Source organism: Oxyura jamaicensis, chromosome 3 (genome assembly GCF_011077185.1).
Source record: "Oxyura jamaicensis isolate SHBP4307 breed ruddy duck chromosome 3, BPBGC_Ojam_1.0, whole genome shotgun sequence".
Lineage (NCBI taxonomy): Eukaryota > Metazoa > Chordata > Aves > Anseriformes > Anatidae > Oxyura > Oxyura jamaicensis.
The window spans coordinates 34,775,806-34,790,492 of NC_048895.1; the positions used below are offsets into that span (position 1 = coordinate 34,775,806).

The following is a 14,687-nucleotide window of genomic DNA, read 5'->3' on the forward strand; positions in this document are numbered from 1 at the left end:
TTGCTGTGATTTCCCACCCCCACCCCTAGCCCATTTTTAATGCATTATCATTCGGTTTAACATATGTATCCCTCTTCTTCCCCTGGGGAAATGCGCATGATTTTTATCATAGAGTTGTCTTACAAAATGATTCTGCAAAGAATTATGGGTTTGCTTAACCTTGAAGACATGAGTAGCTTATTGAAAGCAGTATTACAGCATTTTAAGAAATTGTAAATATATGACACAAATTTGGTTCATTCTTACATCTTAAAGACCACTTACCTAAACCACTTAGCTAAAATTTGATAAACTCATTCTTAAAATTTCATTTTTATTTTGATAGTGTCATTGTTGTAATGGCTTTATTCATGTCTGTTTTATACAGACTTTTTGATATGACTGAAACAAATCTGCTAGATTTGCTTAAGAAAAATCAGCTTTATTAAAAATTAATTTTGGAAGTAACATTGGACATCCAAACAAAATTTTAGGTCAAACTGATTCTATTTTTTCTAATGCAAACTTCTAAGTTCAAAATAAAGCTCAAATTGGTTAGCAGCATGACAAAATTTAAATCTTCTAAAAGTAATACATTTCAATTTAATTTTTAAAGTTATTGGAGCTCTTTGATAGTGAAGACCCACGAGAACGTGATTTCCTAAAGACAGTTCTTCATCGAATTTATGGAAAATTCCTTGGTTTACGAGCGTTCATCAGGAAACAGATTAACAACATTTTCCTCAGGTATGCTCTGTCTGGCTATATGTCTGTTTGGGTTGAGCAACATTTTATATTACCTTCATGGACTGTGACTGCAGTGATTTGTTCTTGAATGAAAAGACCTGGTTTTGATCTGTGATCTGGCTTTCAAATATCTAAAATTTACTAAAGATTATTTCTTTGGAATCTCTCATTCAATTTTGTTTCTTTTCATAACAGGTTTATATATGAAACAGAGCACTTCAATGGTGTTGCTGAACTTCTTGAGATATTAGGAAGGTAAGTTTGATCTGACAGAAAAAGTATGAATGTTATTGTGGGTGTTTGCTTCAGCTTTCTTGCTTGGGAAAGGGAGGAGTATAGTAATGAGTTATCACATAAGTGCAGTCACTGATATAATCTAATACTGTCTTGGTTACCATGTGAATATCAAATTAGGATATCGAGTATAAATTGTTCTTTTTCAGCACAAGTTTTAAAGATGAAGGGCAAAATATTTCTCAAGAGCCCTTGCTTGTGAGGAATATATCCAATAAAGGGCATGTTCTTTGATTCAAACAATGAATGTTTACTTTTCACCTCGCGTTGAATAAAATGCTTTAATCTTCAGCAGGCTGGTTTTGTTTAAATTATATTCAGGAAAGCCTTGTAAGTGTTTTACTTACCATTTTTTTGCCATTAATTCACTAATTTCATTTTTACTTCTGAAGTTTTTGGTGGTAGCATTTTACTAGCTTTCTAAAACTGCCACTGATATATTCACAGTAGAAAACTTTATAAATATTACTGCCTTACTAAAAATCCAAAGACTGTGGAAGTATCATGGAAGAAATCATAATGAAAATCAAGTGAAAGGGATACCATTTTCTCAAATTAATCTAAAACCTAGGAAAAAAACACAACAAGGACTGTTGTGTCCTGAAGGACTGTTGTTCTACAGCTGACTCTTAAGATTATTGAGTTAGTGACAACTTTTTAACTTTATTTTTGGACAGATAAGTTGTTTAACAATCTCAAAATAAGTGTTCAAACTGCAATGTTAAAATAGCATTAAAAATTATATACCAGGCCAGACTTGCATGATGCCAACGCTTTAGAGATTGTGCATATGTAAAGTTATTCCGTAGTTTCATAATTGTCAGGTTTAATTTACAGGAATTCTCGATTTTTTGATAGGAAAAAAATGTGTTGTTTTTGGTGGTGGTGGTGATGGAGGTGTCTTTTTTATTAAATAAAAATAAATCCTACTTCTTCATGTTTTCAGTATTATCAATGGTTTTGCACTGCCACTGAAAGCAGAACACAAACAGTTCCTTATGAAAGTTCTGATTCCCATGCATACTGCAAAGGGATTAGCTTTGTTTCATGCACAGGTAAGCTTTTACCTATTTTTAAGAGTTGTGGTTTTCTTTGTATTTGCATTTGAAACTAATGAAAATTTAAAGCAGTATGTGTTACCATGTTGATATTCCAAGGTATTTGCAAATGCAATCTCAGATACTTACTTATTTTTAAGATCTTACATATCTTGTCTAAATGTTAATTTTGAGATATTTAGCATATATTAAAAATGATAGAATGTAACAGCAATTCAAAGTCACATCAACTGAAGTTTTTGTGGTTTGCTACTCAGTCACATTTTAATCCCAGGACCTTGCTCCATTACTACTTCATTTATGTAACTTAAATGCTGTGTATAAAGGAACCTTGAGTACGGCCAGGTGCTTATTTCAGACGTGCTTTTTTATTTTTAAAATTCCAGTGACTGGGGGGAGGGGAAGGGATATAAATGGCAGAAATGCATGATAGCTCTCTGGATCAGCCAGAAATTATGTAGATCCACGACATGCCGTCAAAATGTTGCAGTTATTCATTTGATTTCCATTCTTATACTTAGCGCAGACGTTCATCATCTTATTGGAGGAATAATGTATATCCTTTCCAGACATATGGCACTTGAATATTGAATATATTTGATGAAAACTCGCAAGTAATTCTGCTGTGGCTAATTAAAAACTTGCTTTGTTAACTTAATCAGCTTGCTAATATAACTCCTTTATAGACAAAGATACAAGGAAATGAGTTTCTAATTAAAGTGAAATCATTATGGCTATATAGCCTATAAACAGGATCAAGACAAGAGCTCAGTTAAAACTTTATATGAGAGTTAGGAATTAATTAAATTAAATCACTTGTCTTTGTGGTTTATTACTGTGCAATAGGCTGCTCCATGGAATGAGTCAGTGATATGAAAGGGACCTGTCATATGCCAAAGGTATTCTCATTGATAGATCAGTACAGCAAGCTAGCCTTTTTTCTGTAATATGTTTAATCTGGGCCATTGGTACCTGAAAGGGTCCTATAAACTCAGCTGTACTGGGTGCTTTAAAGTAGCATTTGGTTTGTTGGCCAGGCTACTCACCTATCGCTTCATAAACCACTAGTGCCATGTACCAAAATACCACTTGGAAATGAAGGAGCAGTTTTGTCACTGTGTTTCTGGCTTTGTGTTATCCAGAAACCAGCACTGAGTCTACTTTACAGTCAGGAGTGGCCCATTGCTTTGTTGCTACAGCACAATTTAGCCTGCTCTTAAAGTCTTAAAGCTGGCTTAAGATTGAGCCTTTGTGTCTTTGAACAATAGATACATTGCACAGGAACACTTTAAAGGGATTTTGAGATCCATGTGTGCAGTGTTATTTTTTGGATCCACATATACACATCCTTATCCTGAGGGTAGGAGCAGTAGGTTAGGCTTGTAATTACAGCATTGTAATTACCTCTTTTGGGATAACAGAATCAAAAAAAAATGAAATGTAATGATTGATTTCAGACATCTTAAGTATGGAAATAAGTATGCAATGCACTAAATAATTGTCTCTGATTTATGTGATTTCCCCATTCCAGTCTTCATGGAATCTAGGGTTTTAACTGCTTCAGCAATAGGGGTAGCATATGGTTCTGTGCATGGCAGAGCTGTGGTTGTTTTGTTACTTAACTATGTGCTACGTAACCAAGCAATATGTAAATGTAAGTAATTATGTAACATACAATATCCCACTTTGGCCTGGGAAGAAATCACTGAGGGCCAGGAGAGCATGCTTGTGACTTAGTCTCCTTATGCTTCCCGCACTCCATGCACTCTTCCACCAGTGTGTGTTGCTGGATCTGAGCTCTGCTGGTAGGCAAACATTATTTCACGTATAATCTTACCACTGAATTTTGACACCTATTACTTGTGTGTGTTCAGTCAAAGGTGTTTTTTCTTTTTTTTTTTAAAAAAAAAAGCTTTTATTTTGAATGGAAGTGTCAGCTTTTTCCCCCAATATAGATGTTTGAAAATGCTTGCTTAATCACAGTGTAATGTTAATACAGGAACTGAAGGTGAGGAAAACCTGTCTAGATAATGGATCTGAGTTAAGGAAGTGCTGTCAAGTTTAAAAGTGATCATCTTCTAGGATGATAAAATTGAAGATTTTTGGTATGCAGGAAGTTTTTGTAAGATATAGCTAGCTTGTATATCTTGCTGTTTTAATTGCTATTTTGTTTAGTTTGGAAGAACTTTAAATGGCTGTTCTAGGGGTGTTTGGGTTGTTTTTTTTTGTACCTTCTTCCTCATCTGAAGTGCTTCCATTATAAGTCGGGATATTTAGTTTTGCTGCAATGTCTAAACAGTGTCTGTTTAAACTAAATAATCATATGAATTACATTCTAGCTCGCCTATTGTGTTGTACAGTTCCTGGAAAAAGATACAACTTTAACAGAGCCCGTAAGTGTTTTTCAGTTGGATGTTTTTCTATTTTTAATTTCAATGTAGTATTTTACTGCAGCTCATTGGAACTGCACAGCAGTGCTATCTGTGATATCTTGATTAATGATCCATAGGCATTTGGGGAAAAGAAAAAAAAAAATAAATCTAGGACAGTTGTTAAGAAAGTCCTGGGTTTGAAAGTACAGTTCTCTCTTAGCATATATCCAAGATGGAGCACAAATTTAAATAAAAATTTGAAGCACTGAGATCGTGTGAATCACCTTATATAAGATCTTATGTAACAACTGTATTCCCTCCTGGTAACAACTAAAAATTCAACGTTTTGGGTGCTGATGGCTTGTGCCTAGCGTAAATTTGAAAATTTTTCAGGGAAAACACATTTAGAAAAGAAAAGTGAGAAAGAGTAACAACACTTTATTTAGACAGAAAGACCCTGACGTTCCCAATGTGATGTTTCTGTTCTGTCCTCTCAGTTACTGGGGTGCTTCTTGGCAGTTATAGTACAGGTGCTTCAGGCATCAGTGGCTTTTGCCAGGCTGAATCTCCCACGCCATGCATCGGCAGCTCAGCCAGGAAGGGGATTGCAGCGCTTTGTGCAATGTGTTTGGCAATGCTCTTGAAGAATGCAGGCTGGGCAGCACAGCAGCTCAGGGGGAAACAGACTAGTATCAGACCAGCTCAAAGAGAAGCTGTTGGTTTGACAATCTGATGTCCCTCTGTTAGGGATGTGCTGGAATTTAAGCGCTTCATCACGTTTTGTGACAGAAAAGTGTAGAGTTTGTGATTTGTTTTTTCTTAAACAATGTTAATCTCACCAGCTTTTCAGTGGAAGCTTGTTTTCTGCAGGGTCACTTAGTGTTGGTGTTCCTCATCAGAAAATAAGTTACTTTATAGGTGGTGGAAGTAGGCCTGACTGTCTATAAATTTGTCCTGACTGCTTGAAGAGCCTTCCTCCCCACTGCACTGCAGCGTTGCCAGCTTAACTGGTCAATAAGCTGATTTTGTTGGATAGGGTGAGGAGAAAGGAATTGCCTAAGCTCTGTTCCTTAAGCCAAGGGATAAAACAATCCAGGTACTTGTACAGTTAAAGCTGACATGTGAGCAACAAGTGTGTAACATTACATAAAAACCTGCAAGACTGAATGAAGTGACAACTTGGCAAAGTCCTGATGTGAATTTACAGAACCGTGCGTGATACAGGCTCCAGGCCCAAACCCTGCAGGGGGAAGGCAGGTCTTACTGACACAGGAGTGCCACGGTACGATTCTGAGACTTCACCTGGGTCATAGCTTACAATTCTGGTCACCCCTTCAACAGTAAAGATGAATTCAGAATGGAGATGACACAAGACCTGTGCTTGCCTTGGTCACTAATTGGAACATATAGTAAAAATGGTTTTATAAAGGAGGACTAAAATATATGACAGTAAGTGAAGCTTTAAGGAACTTTCTGAAATGTTTGACAGATAAGTGTTAAAATTTGAGGGGGCAACTGATGAAATAACATTGGGATTTTTTTATTTGGCTTTAGGTCAAGTAGTATTTTAAGCACTCCATCAGAAGGCTATCTTCATGAGTACCTCACTGTTATTTTTCTGGCAGGAATTGTCACTCAGGGTCAATTTAGAGGACATTCAGTCTGAGCTCTTCTAACTATGGTAGTCTGCCTTAGGTCAGTCCTGATGTTTGCAGAACTGACAGGAGGAGCTCGTTACCTAACCCTGCTAAGTGCCATAGCCTTTACATCGAAGAGATTTCCTACAGTGAGAATCAGGCTAAACATGCAGCCCTGGTGCATAAGCTGTCTAGCAGGTGTCTGCTGCTGTAAGTCAACTTTATAGGAATTTTGTAGCCCAGGGAAGAATATTAATTATGTGCGTTTTGTGTAGTAAGAGCGGTAAGATTTCAGATCTGCATTCATGTATTTCTTGGAGTAAAATCTTTGAACTTAAATGTGCACTTATCAGCTTTTTTAACATGACAGCATGGTCAAGCTAGAACTGATCCTTCCTCTAAAGAGCAAGGATTAGGTATGTTGATGAGGTCTGCACTTCTATGCTAAGAACATATATTTCTTTGTCAAGTTAAGAAGTTGAGAATATGAGTCTATGTAGTGAAGCTTATTTGGCACTCATTACTGAGTGCTGGAAACTGGGCTGTTGTAGCTAACCCAGTTTTGTGCTTCCAAGACCAGGAAGTTCATGCTCCAGTTAAGAGGTGTATGGTAGGTTCTCACAGCTTTCCTTTGGCAAATGCAGCCATCTGACATTTTTTGGCTTTCTTGCATTGTTTTGGGGAGCAGGGAAGGTGTTGGCAGAATAAGCTATCGCACCTGTAAATGTTCCAGTTTGTTCTCTAAAAATACAAAATCTCAGCAGTGTATAACAGCCATTCAGTTACAAGCTAATTAACAACAACAAAAAGTGGCCCTAGACTTAAAGAGTATTTAAATGGTGACTCTAGACAAACAAGCATAATTAATTTATGCCAGCCTGACTCTGGCTGGGAGGGGAAGCAGGTGATGAAAGGACTGCCGGATCAGGTCATTTAGGGAAATGGAGCTCAGTCTCCCCTCCCCACTTCACCGCGCCGTGTTCATGGAGCTGGCGGCGGGGAGGCCAGGTCAGCAGCAGAGGAGCGGGTCAGGGAGCGAGCTCTGCCTTTGTGGCCAGGCTGCAAAATGGCCCCATCCAGGCTGCCCACTCCTCCATCAGGTATCGGATGGTGGCACTGAGAGTTCATTTGGCTGGGGCACATCGCCAGCTAGGTACAACTGCACAGTTGAGGCTCTGTAAGGGATCTGCTGTTCTTCCCACGTAACTTGCTGCTTTTCTGGATTTGAACATAAGTTTTTGAGCTGCCTGGGGTTTCCTCACATGCTGGGTTTCATCTGAACTGACACTTGGTTTTGTAGAAGCAGAATGTTTGTGTATCCTAGGATCAGAACTGGTGAGCACTTAAAATCCTGTTACTGTCAGAAAGTCACTTTTGAAAGTACACATCGTTGTGAACAAAGCCAGCTGGGAAGGTTACAAGAAATAAAAATCAACATGGGAGAAATCAAATATGGAAAATATTTGTGTAGTTGAGTGAGCTTTATGCTTGGGTCTGATCCATTAGGTGCTGTTATATCATAGAAACAGAGGTCCTTTGCTCAGAATGAAAGTTTACAGTGCTTGGATAATGTTTCTGCCTCCAAAACATGCAGTTATGGCTTTTTTTAGCCAGCATTAATTTTGTAATTTAGATGCCATGTCAGATGTTTGTTTCTAGGAAACAGGCCTCCAGTCTTTTTGTTTGTTGTTGTTTCCCTGTTTCCCTCCTCCTCCACCTTGCCCCTCTTAGGAGCTGTGCTTTCTAATTAGGTTCCCTGAAGGGTTTTTTCGAGTCTTACATGTGATAGTTTCCAGTGTAGATACTGGAAACTATTTTGTATCATTTCCAGTCTGTCATGCTTCAAATTAAAGAAGAAAAAAAGGACGTGGTAGAGGACAGGACTCCCCTGTATAACCCTGTTTGTGCAGTCAGTGTACACCAATTGCTCTTGGGCTTCAAAACCAAGACAGGTGCTCCCCAGCACATGGATCAGGAGAAAAATATGCTGGGCTGTCCTGCTACAGGAGAACTGACTTCATTTTGTGATGCTTTGGTGTTATCAACATGATATCAATTAATGTGAGGTAGGAGTGGAGTGGGAATGGATAATCAAAGACTTTTTTGAATTGATAAGGTCTAAATTATTCTGATAACCAAAACAAGACAAATGTTTAATTAAGGCAACAAAGAATGTATTTTCAGTGGAATTACTTTTAACTGTATTCAGTTTTTACTAAACCACTGGATAGGGAAAAGCAAAGTCATATTTTATTTATTTTTAAATTATATCAAATATGTAATAGAAACTTCTTCTGGTTTTAACTTATTTGTATTTTTCATACAGGTAATCAGAGGACTGCTCAAATTTTGGCCAAAAACTTGCAGTCAGAAAGAGGTTGGTTTTGTCTTGTACAAGTTTCTTTTCTGCTGTTATGTAAAACGTCATGTGGCTGGTTCATACGTCTTAACCTCTGCTGTGCTTTTCAAGAGATCTTGCAGAAAGCGTGCAGTTCTTGAATCTGAAGAGTGCTCATCTTTGTCAGGCAGCTCTGCCATTTTTTTTATGTCAGTTCTTACTATTGTGCTATTATGTTAAAAACTATTTTAAAAGTTGCATTCTAATTGATATACTGTACAGAGAAACAGATTTTCTGGGTGAGAAGTACTTCACCAGTTACACTAGTAGGTTGGGGGTAGTCATCTGCAACAAGACTTCTATTCAGTATCGTAGTTGCTGATAAAGTATGCAAATGTTCTCTTTCCATAGTATGAAAATAAATGATCTTGGGAATTTTTTTTTTCTTTTTTATTTTTTTTCTCTGGTTGTCTTCTATGAAATTAAAATGAGTACAATCAGAAGTTTGACTCATGCCACAAAAACTCACCCCAATAGTTTTTGACAAGTAGGGTTCTTTAACTCTGTTCTCCCTGTTCAAGTGCTAATGCATTTTTTATGCCCCCTACCTAGTGTTCTGCAGGTTGTAATTTAAATCAGATATTAAGTATTTACCACTACAGAAGCTACTCTGGAGATCTCAGGTAAATGTAACCTCTGCAGCAATTCATGAAGCAAGATACAGCACAAGTAGTTCCGCACCAACACGCGAAAGAACTTCTTCATGGTGAGGGTGGTGGAGCACTGGGACAGGCTGCCCAGGGAGGTTGTGGAGTCTCCTTCTCTGGAGATGTTCAAGGCCCGTCTGAACACCTACCTGGGCAGCCTGCTCTGAGGAACCTGCTTTGCAGGGTGGTTGGACCCGATGATCTTTCAAGGTCCCTTCCAGCCCCTACAATTCTGTGATGAAGAACTACATTATTTTAGCATCTTTTTAACTGTAAAGAAAAAATATTCTGCAAAAGCAGATCTGTTAGGTGTTTAGAGCAATTACACAAAAGAACAATTCCACAACAGGAGCTGTAACCAGGCAGCTGAACCTGATGATTGACTTCTTTCAGACTGAAAAAAATAACGTGGATGTCTAATGCAATTGCAATTATGTGCACTATTCTTTGCAGGGTTCATAACTAATGTTTGAGCTTCGTTTTGTTTGTTTACGCTCGTGATAAACATTCTCATACTTTGATGTATTTCTTTTATGCCAACAGGTGATGTTTTTAGGTGAAATTGAAGAAATCTTAGACGTAATAGAACCGACACAATTCAAAAAAATAGAAGAGCCTTTATTTAAGCAAATATCCAAGTGTGTGTCAAGTTCACATTTTCAGGTAAAAAAAGAAAAAAAGCATCAAAAATAATTTGTAGTAATTTATTTTGTGGTTTTTGACCCCTAAACTTTCTATTTCAGGTTGCAGAAAGAGCTTTGTACTTCTGGAATAATGAATATATTCTTAGTCTGATTGAGGAGAACATTGATAAAATTCTACCAATTATGTTTGGCAGTTTATACAAGATCTCCAAAGAACACTGGAATCCGTATGTAATGTTTAACTGTCTATAGTACCATAAATAAATTTTATTAGTCCACTGTTTCCAGTTTAGATCATAAGCTTGTAAACACGTCTTTGTTTTGACTTAGATGAAATCAATGAGATTATGGGTACTAAAATGGACACCCTTTCCAGCAATATTACGCTTTCACTGTTCTGCATTGTTAGTATGCAGAACTGGAATTTACTGAAAAAACAGGAGGCAACTGAATGATGGTCTTGATATTCTAATTACATTTAATCTTACACGTTGTTTAAAAAGCAAATTAATATTACTTAGACCAAAACAACTTGCCACGTGATGCTTCTGCTACAGTTGTGCTTTGCTGTCCTTTACTTCTTCAGATAAATTATGTCAGTGACTGCCTAAGTAATTTTTGCTGCCTGCCAAGAATAAGAAGGGGGAAAAGATTCTATCGTAGTAAAGCAGTGCCTGCCACTGTACAGGATAGTAGCAGTAAGATTGAGTTATTGCTTCGTTTTATATTTAATGCCACAAGTTGTTAGTATTTCTATTTCCTGATTAAAAGAAACAGTAATGACACTGAAATACTAAAATGCAAAGTTTGGCTGTGTCCAGCAACCTAAACTGAGCTGCAAGTCACACTTGCAGAATGTCAAGCTTGTACAGGCAAGGTAGGCAGGAGCTTGCTGCAACTTTGAAGCAAATTATTTTAAGTCCTCAGAGACTCTGAAATCATTCTGAATTTATCTAACTGGCATGTCTAGTTGCAAATGTATCAGCTGAGACTGAATATAAATTTTGGAGAACTAATTCTTGGAGTACTCTAGTACTTCAGGCCTCAACAAACCTGAAGCATGTTCTTTCCCTAGCTGTGGCCAGAAGTTGTTCTTTACTTTGGGAAGGACACGAAAGACGCAAGATAACTGTATCCCTGAAGGACCAGGAAGCTTGGGGTAGAAAGTATAGTCCTTTAATTAGTTTTAGAGGGTAGAGAAACATAGTTTAGCTATCATCCGTCCAGCATGGCTTTAACTACTCATATAAAATCAAGCTTTTCCTCTCAGAAAACCAATAACCTAAGTAACCTCTTGTCTTCAAAGCACGTGAAAGCCAATGTTCAAAAAAGTGTAGGCAGGCTAAGTGTACTGTGCATTTTGAATGAGCATGAGGCCTCTGACAGATAGTAGAGAGACCTCCTAGTGCCACAATGGACAGAGTGTACTGAAAAGACAAACCTGGTCCTTTGGTTACTTCCTTAGATTTTTCTTTCACTCATTTTTCAAGGTGATGACTGCATGGCACCCCTGCTCTACAGCCTTACAATCAATACTGCTGTGTGAAGGTGAACTGCTAGGGAGGGGAAAGAGGGGGAAGGCAGCTTACATGCTGTTTTGCTTAGTGATAAGTTTGAAGATAGGAACCTTTTTAATGTTTAATTTTGTTGCAATTCCTGCATTTCTTTGTGTAATTATTAAAGTGTAGGCTTAAAGGAGATGAACATTACGCTTGCCTAAGATAAATTATTGAAATAAGAATGCCTTCACAAAAAGTCAAAAGAAGGAATGATTCCTAAAGTGGAAATGCTGACAGCCACATAAGACACTGCCAGTATTGCTCAAGCTGTTCATTTTCTTGAAGAAACTATGGTACCTGAACCAATGCTCTGATCTTATGTCACTTCTATGCAGCAAAACTGGCTGCTGCCCTTAAGTGTTCTGGTTGAGCTTCTAGCTGCTCTATTGGACTGCGCAGCTGTGGTTCCTCCACTGCATTCTTTTGCTTATCTTAAACCTATTAGGCAGGCTTTGTATTTTTCTAGACTCTCATATTTCAGTACTTAAGTATTATAAAATAGTTGTTAGAATTCAGTTTGTTAAACACGTAACATAACTGAATGTCTTTATAGTACAGCCACTGTACCGATAATTCTATCCTGTATGATTATAAGAGTTGGGGATTTGAAGTTAAATAGCCTTTTCAAAAGAAAAAAAGTTTAGGTATGCATTTTGTTAATTTGCAGAGGAAATTATAGTAGAAGACTTTGTTTCAAAAACTGATTGACCTTACAATAACATCTTAAATACAAAGCTCAGTAAAATACTTTTCAGTTTCCTTTTTGGACTCTGAAGTTTATTTTGTGTTGAGCAATTCTAATGGTTGTACTTATTCCATTCCAGAACTATTGTGGCACTGGTATATAACGTGCTGAAAACCCTGATGGAAATGAATGGCAAGCTTTTTGATGATCTTACAAACTCATACAAAGCAGAAAGGCAAAGGTACTGATTATTTTGTTCAAATGTGTGTTGGTGAATACGTACCTAACGTACCAGCTGACAAGCAGAACCTAACGGTGGTGCTGTGGGGTGCTCTAGTGGAAGCGCTAGCTGTTTGGTCCTGGCTGCCGGCTGCCACTTGAGTAAGAGGCACCCACCCGTGCAGGTGTGTGGCAGCACTGCAGCTGGCACTGGAGCCCCAAGAATCATCCCCCTGGTGTCACTCCTGCTTGGCAGGGAGTGCTCCATCTCGGGTAGGGGAACTGGGCTCAGCTGCTGTTGCAGGGGGCTGCACTGTCTGGAGAAAGCTCCGCTGGATAATGCTTCCTAGCTCAGCCAAAGCCTCCCCTATCCTACTAACCTACTAACCTGTACTGTTGGAGCAGGGTGTACGTTGTCCTAGGCCTGCTGAAAGCACATACTGAGGCTCCTTTCAGTGGTTGTGCTTTCACCACCCCAAAACGCTCTGTTTCTTGCTTGTTTGCACACAAAGAACTTCCTTAGAACTGTAGTCATCTGTGCAAAACCATGCTACAGCAATTGAGTTGAAACAAAGTTACTGTTTTACCACTAACCTTTACTAATTTGTACGTTCACTTTTTAATAGAGGAAACTGATTGCCTCAAAATAGCTTTGGGGAGGAACTTACGCTACAAATTACTACGTGTAGAAGAACACGGTTGCTTTAGGTACCTGCATCTCCACATTGCACTTAAAAACACAGCTGAAATTGATACTTCGCTCTTTCCTACAGAGAGAAAAAGAAAGAATTGGAACGTGAAGAGTTGTGGAGAAAGCTAGAGGAGTTAAAGCTTAAGAAGGCTATGGCAGAAAAGCAGAACAGCACTCACAGTGTGCTAAACACACACAGTACAAGTGCCAAATAAAAGAAATGACAACCTCTACTCGACAGACATACTTTTTTGTACCCTTTTGAAATATCTAAGAATTTGCAAAATAAACCTCATCAGTATATAAACAGCCAGCTTTTTCTCTGGCACAATGTAAATGAAAAGATTTGAACTTAAATACAGCAGTTACATGATGTCATTACCACAGCATATTGTAAATTTGTCTAATTATCGATATACTGTCACTTCCAGCGTTTCATAGAACTGAATTATCATCCTTAATGAGTGAAATAATTACGGGAGTGGTGAGAATTATGACTTGAATTTTTGATTGTGTTGCACATAGGTGGTATAGTTTGCTATGTACATTTTTTCCTTGTTTTATATGTGCTTTTCACATCGCTGCATACTTTGGTTAAGAATACAGGAAAGGCTTCTAGTTGTGCTGTATTTTCTCAAATAAAACCAAGGTACGTTACCAGTAATGTGAAAAAACGCAGTATGTGCCCCCTACAGCCTTGAAAGGAACTCTCATGTGGTGCTGTTCTTGAATTTGTGATTGGATTCAGATTTAGATTTATGTGCAAGTTCACATTAGCATGAGGCAAAGTAGGAAAAGAAAAAAAGTCAGCTCAAACAGGTTAGGATGGTCCATGCATCTGCCTGCCACCTGGTGAGTGCCTCCACCCTCTGCTCACTGCCTGTTGGTCCTGGGCCTACTCCAAGATTTCCTCCTGCTACAGCTGAGGATGGAGCTTCCTTTAGAGAGCCCATCAATGATGCTCCTGGTCAGCCCAAGGACTCCCTGCAGAGTAGTGTCATTCTAGAGATAATCTCAGACACTTCTGCATTAGTTTTAGCACCTTGTGAACTGAAGAGTGAGACCAAAATTGGGATTATTTTTTTTTTTAGTTCTACAGCAGGAAGGCTGTCAGTAACTAGTTCCTTGTTTTATTTAAAGAAAATGCAGTCTGCTTTTTAAAGGTCAAAAGTTGACTATAGAAGTCTTGTCTGTTTTACTTGATCAAGTATTTTTCACATCTTTTATCAGAGTACCATTCCAATCTCTTAAATTGCAGTTGTGTGGAAAACTTTTGTAATGAAAGATCTTTGGGGAATTGAGCAGCATTCAATAAAGTCTTTATGTTTGTACTTAGTGCTGTAATCACATCTTTGTGCTTATAAAGACCAGGAGAATTAGAACGGCTTTCAGAAATAACCCTTGAACTGCACTACACTTGTCACTTAATGAAAAGCCACGAGTTATTTAGACAAAACTGTTAAACCCGAGTAACCCGTGCTTCTAACTTTAGCGAGTAGGGTGGAAGGATTTGTTCTGCTCTGTTAAGCACGTGGAGCCTGAGGAAGAGGCAAGAGCAGGAACTGCAAGTGACTCCCTTCTATGCTCACCTGGCTGGACACAGGAGAACCCGTATGTTGTGTGCAGCCAGTACTGCTGCATTTCTAAGTGCCTTGACTTTGCTCTAGAAATCACCTGGAAGTAGTACATTTTGTCCCAAAACACTTCCTTAAAAGGCTCAAATAAAAGTAATTTTTGGGTACTCTTGCCATACTTAC

At 38.2% G+C, this 14,687-nt stretch overlaps 1 protein-coding gene across 1 annotated transcript in view; it reads left to right on the forward strand.

The window, feature by feature from the left end:
* Positions 1 to 14,265, forward strand: part of PPP2R5A (protein phosphatase 2 regulatory subunit B'alpha) — a 44,023-nt gene extending 29,758 nt beyond the window's left edge. Inside the window, exons 5-13 of the mRNA XM_035321136.1 lie at positions 596 to 726; positions 922 to 981; positions 1,967 to 2,075; positions 4,418 to 4,471; positions 8,414 to 8,464; positions 9,676 to 9,795; positions 9,876 to 10,003; positions 12,160 to 12,261; positions 13,013 to 14,265. Of these exons, the coding sequence (XP_035177027.1) occupies positions 596 to 726; positions 922 to 981; positions 1,967 to 2,075; positions 4,418 to 4,471; positions 8,414 to 8,464; positions 9,676 to 9,795; positions 9,876 to 10,003; positions 12,160 to 12,261; positions 13,013 to 13,145 (888 nt within the window). The 3' untranslated portion in view covers positions 13,146 to 14,265. The remainder of the gene's footprint in view (positions 1 to 595; positions 727 to 921; positions 982 to 1,966; positions 2,076 to 4,417; positions 4,472 to 8,413; positions 8,465 to 9,675; positions 9,796 to 9,875; positions 10,004 to 12,159; positions 12,262 to 13,012) is intronic.
* The last annotated feature ends 422 nt before the right edge of the window (positions 14,266 to 14,687 follow it).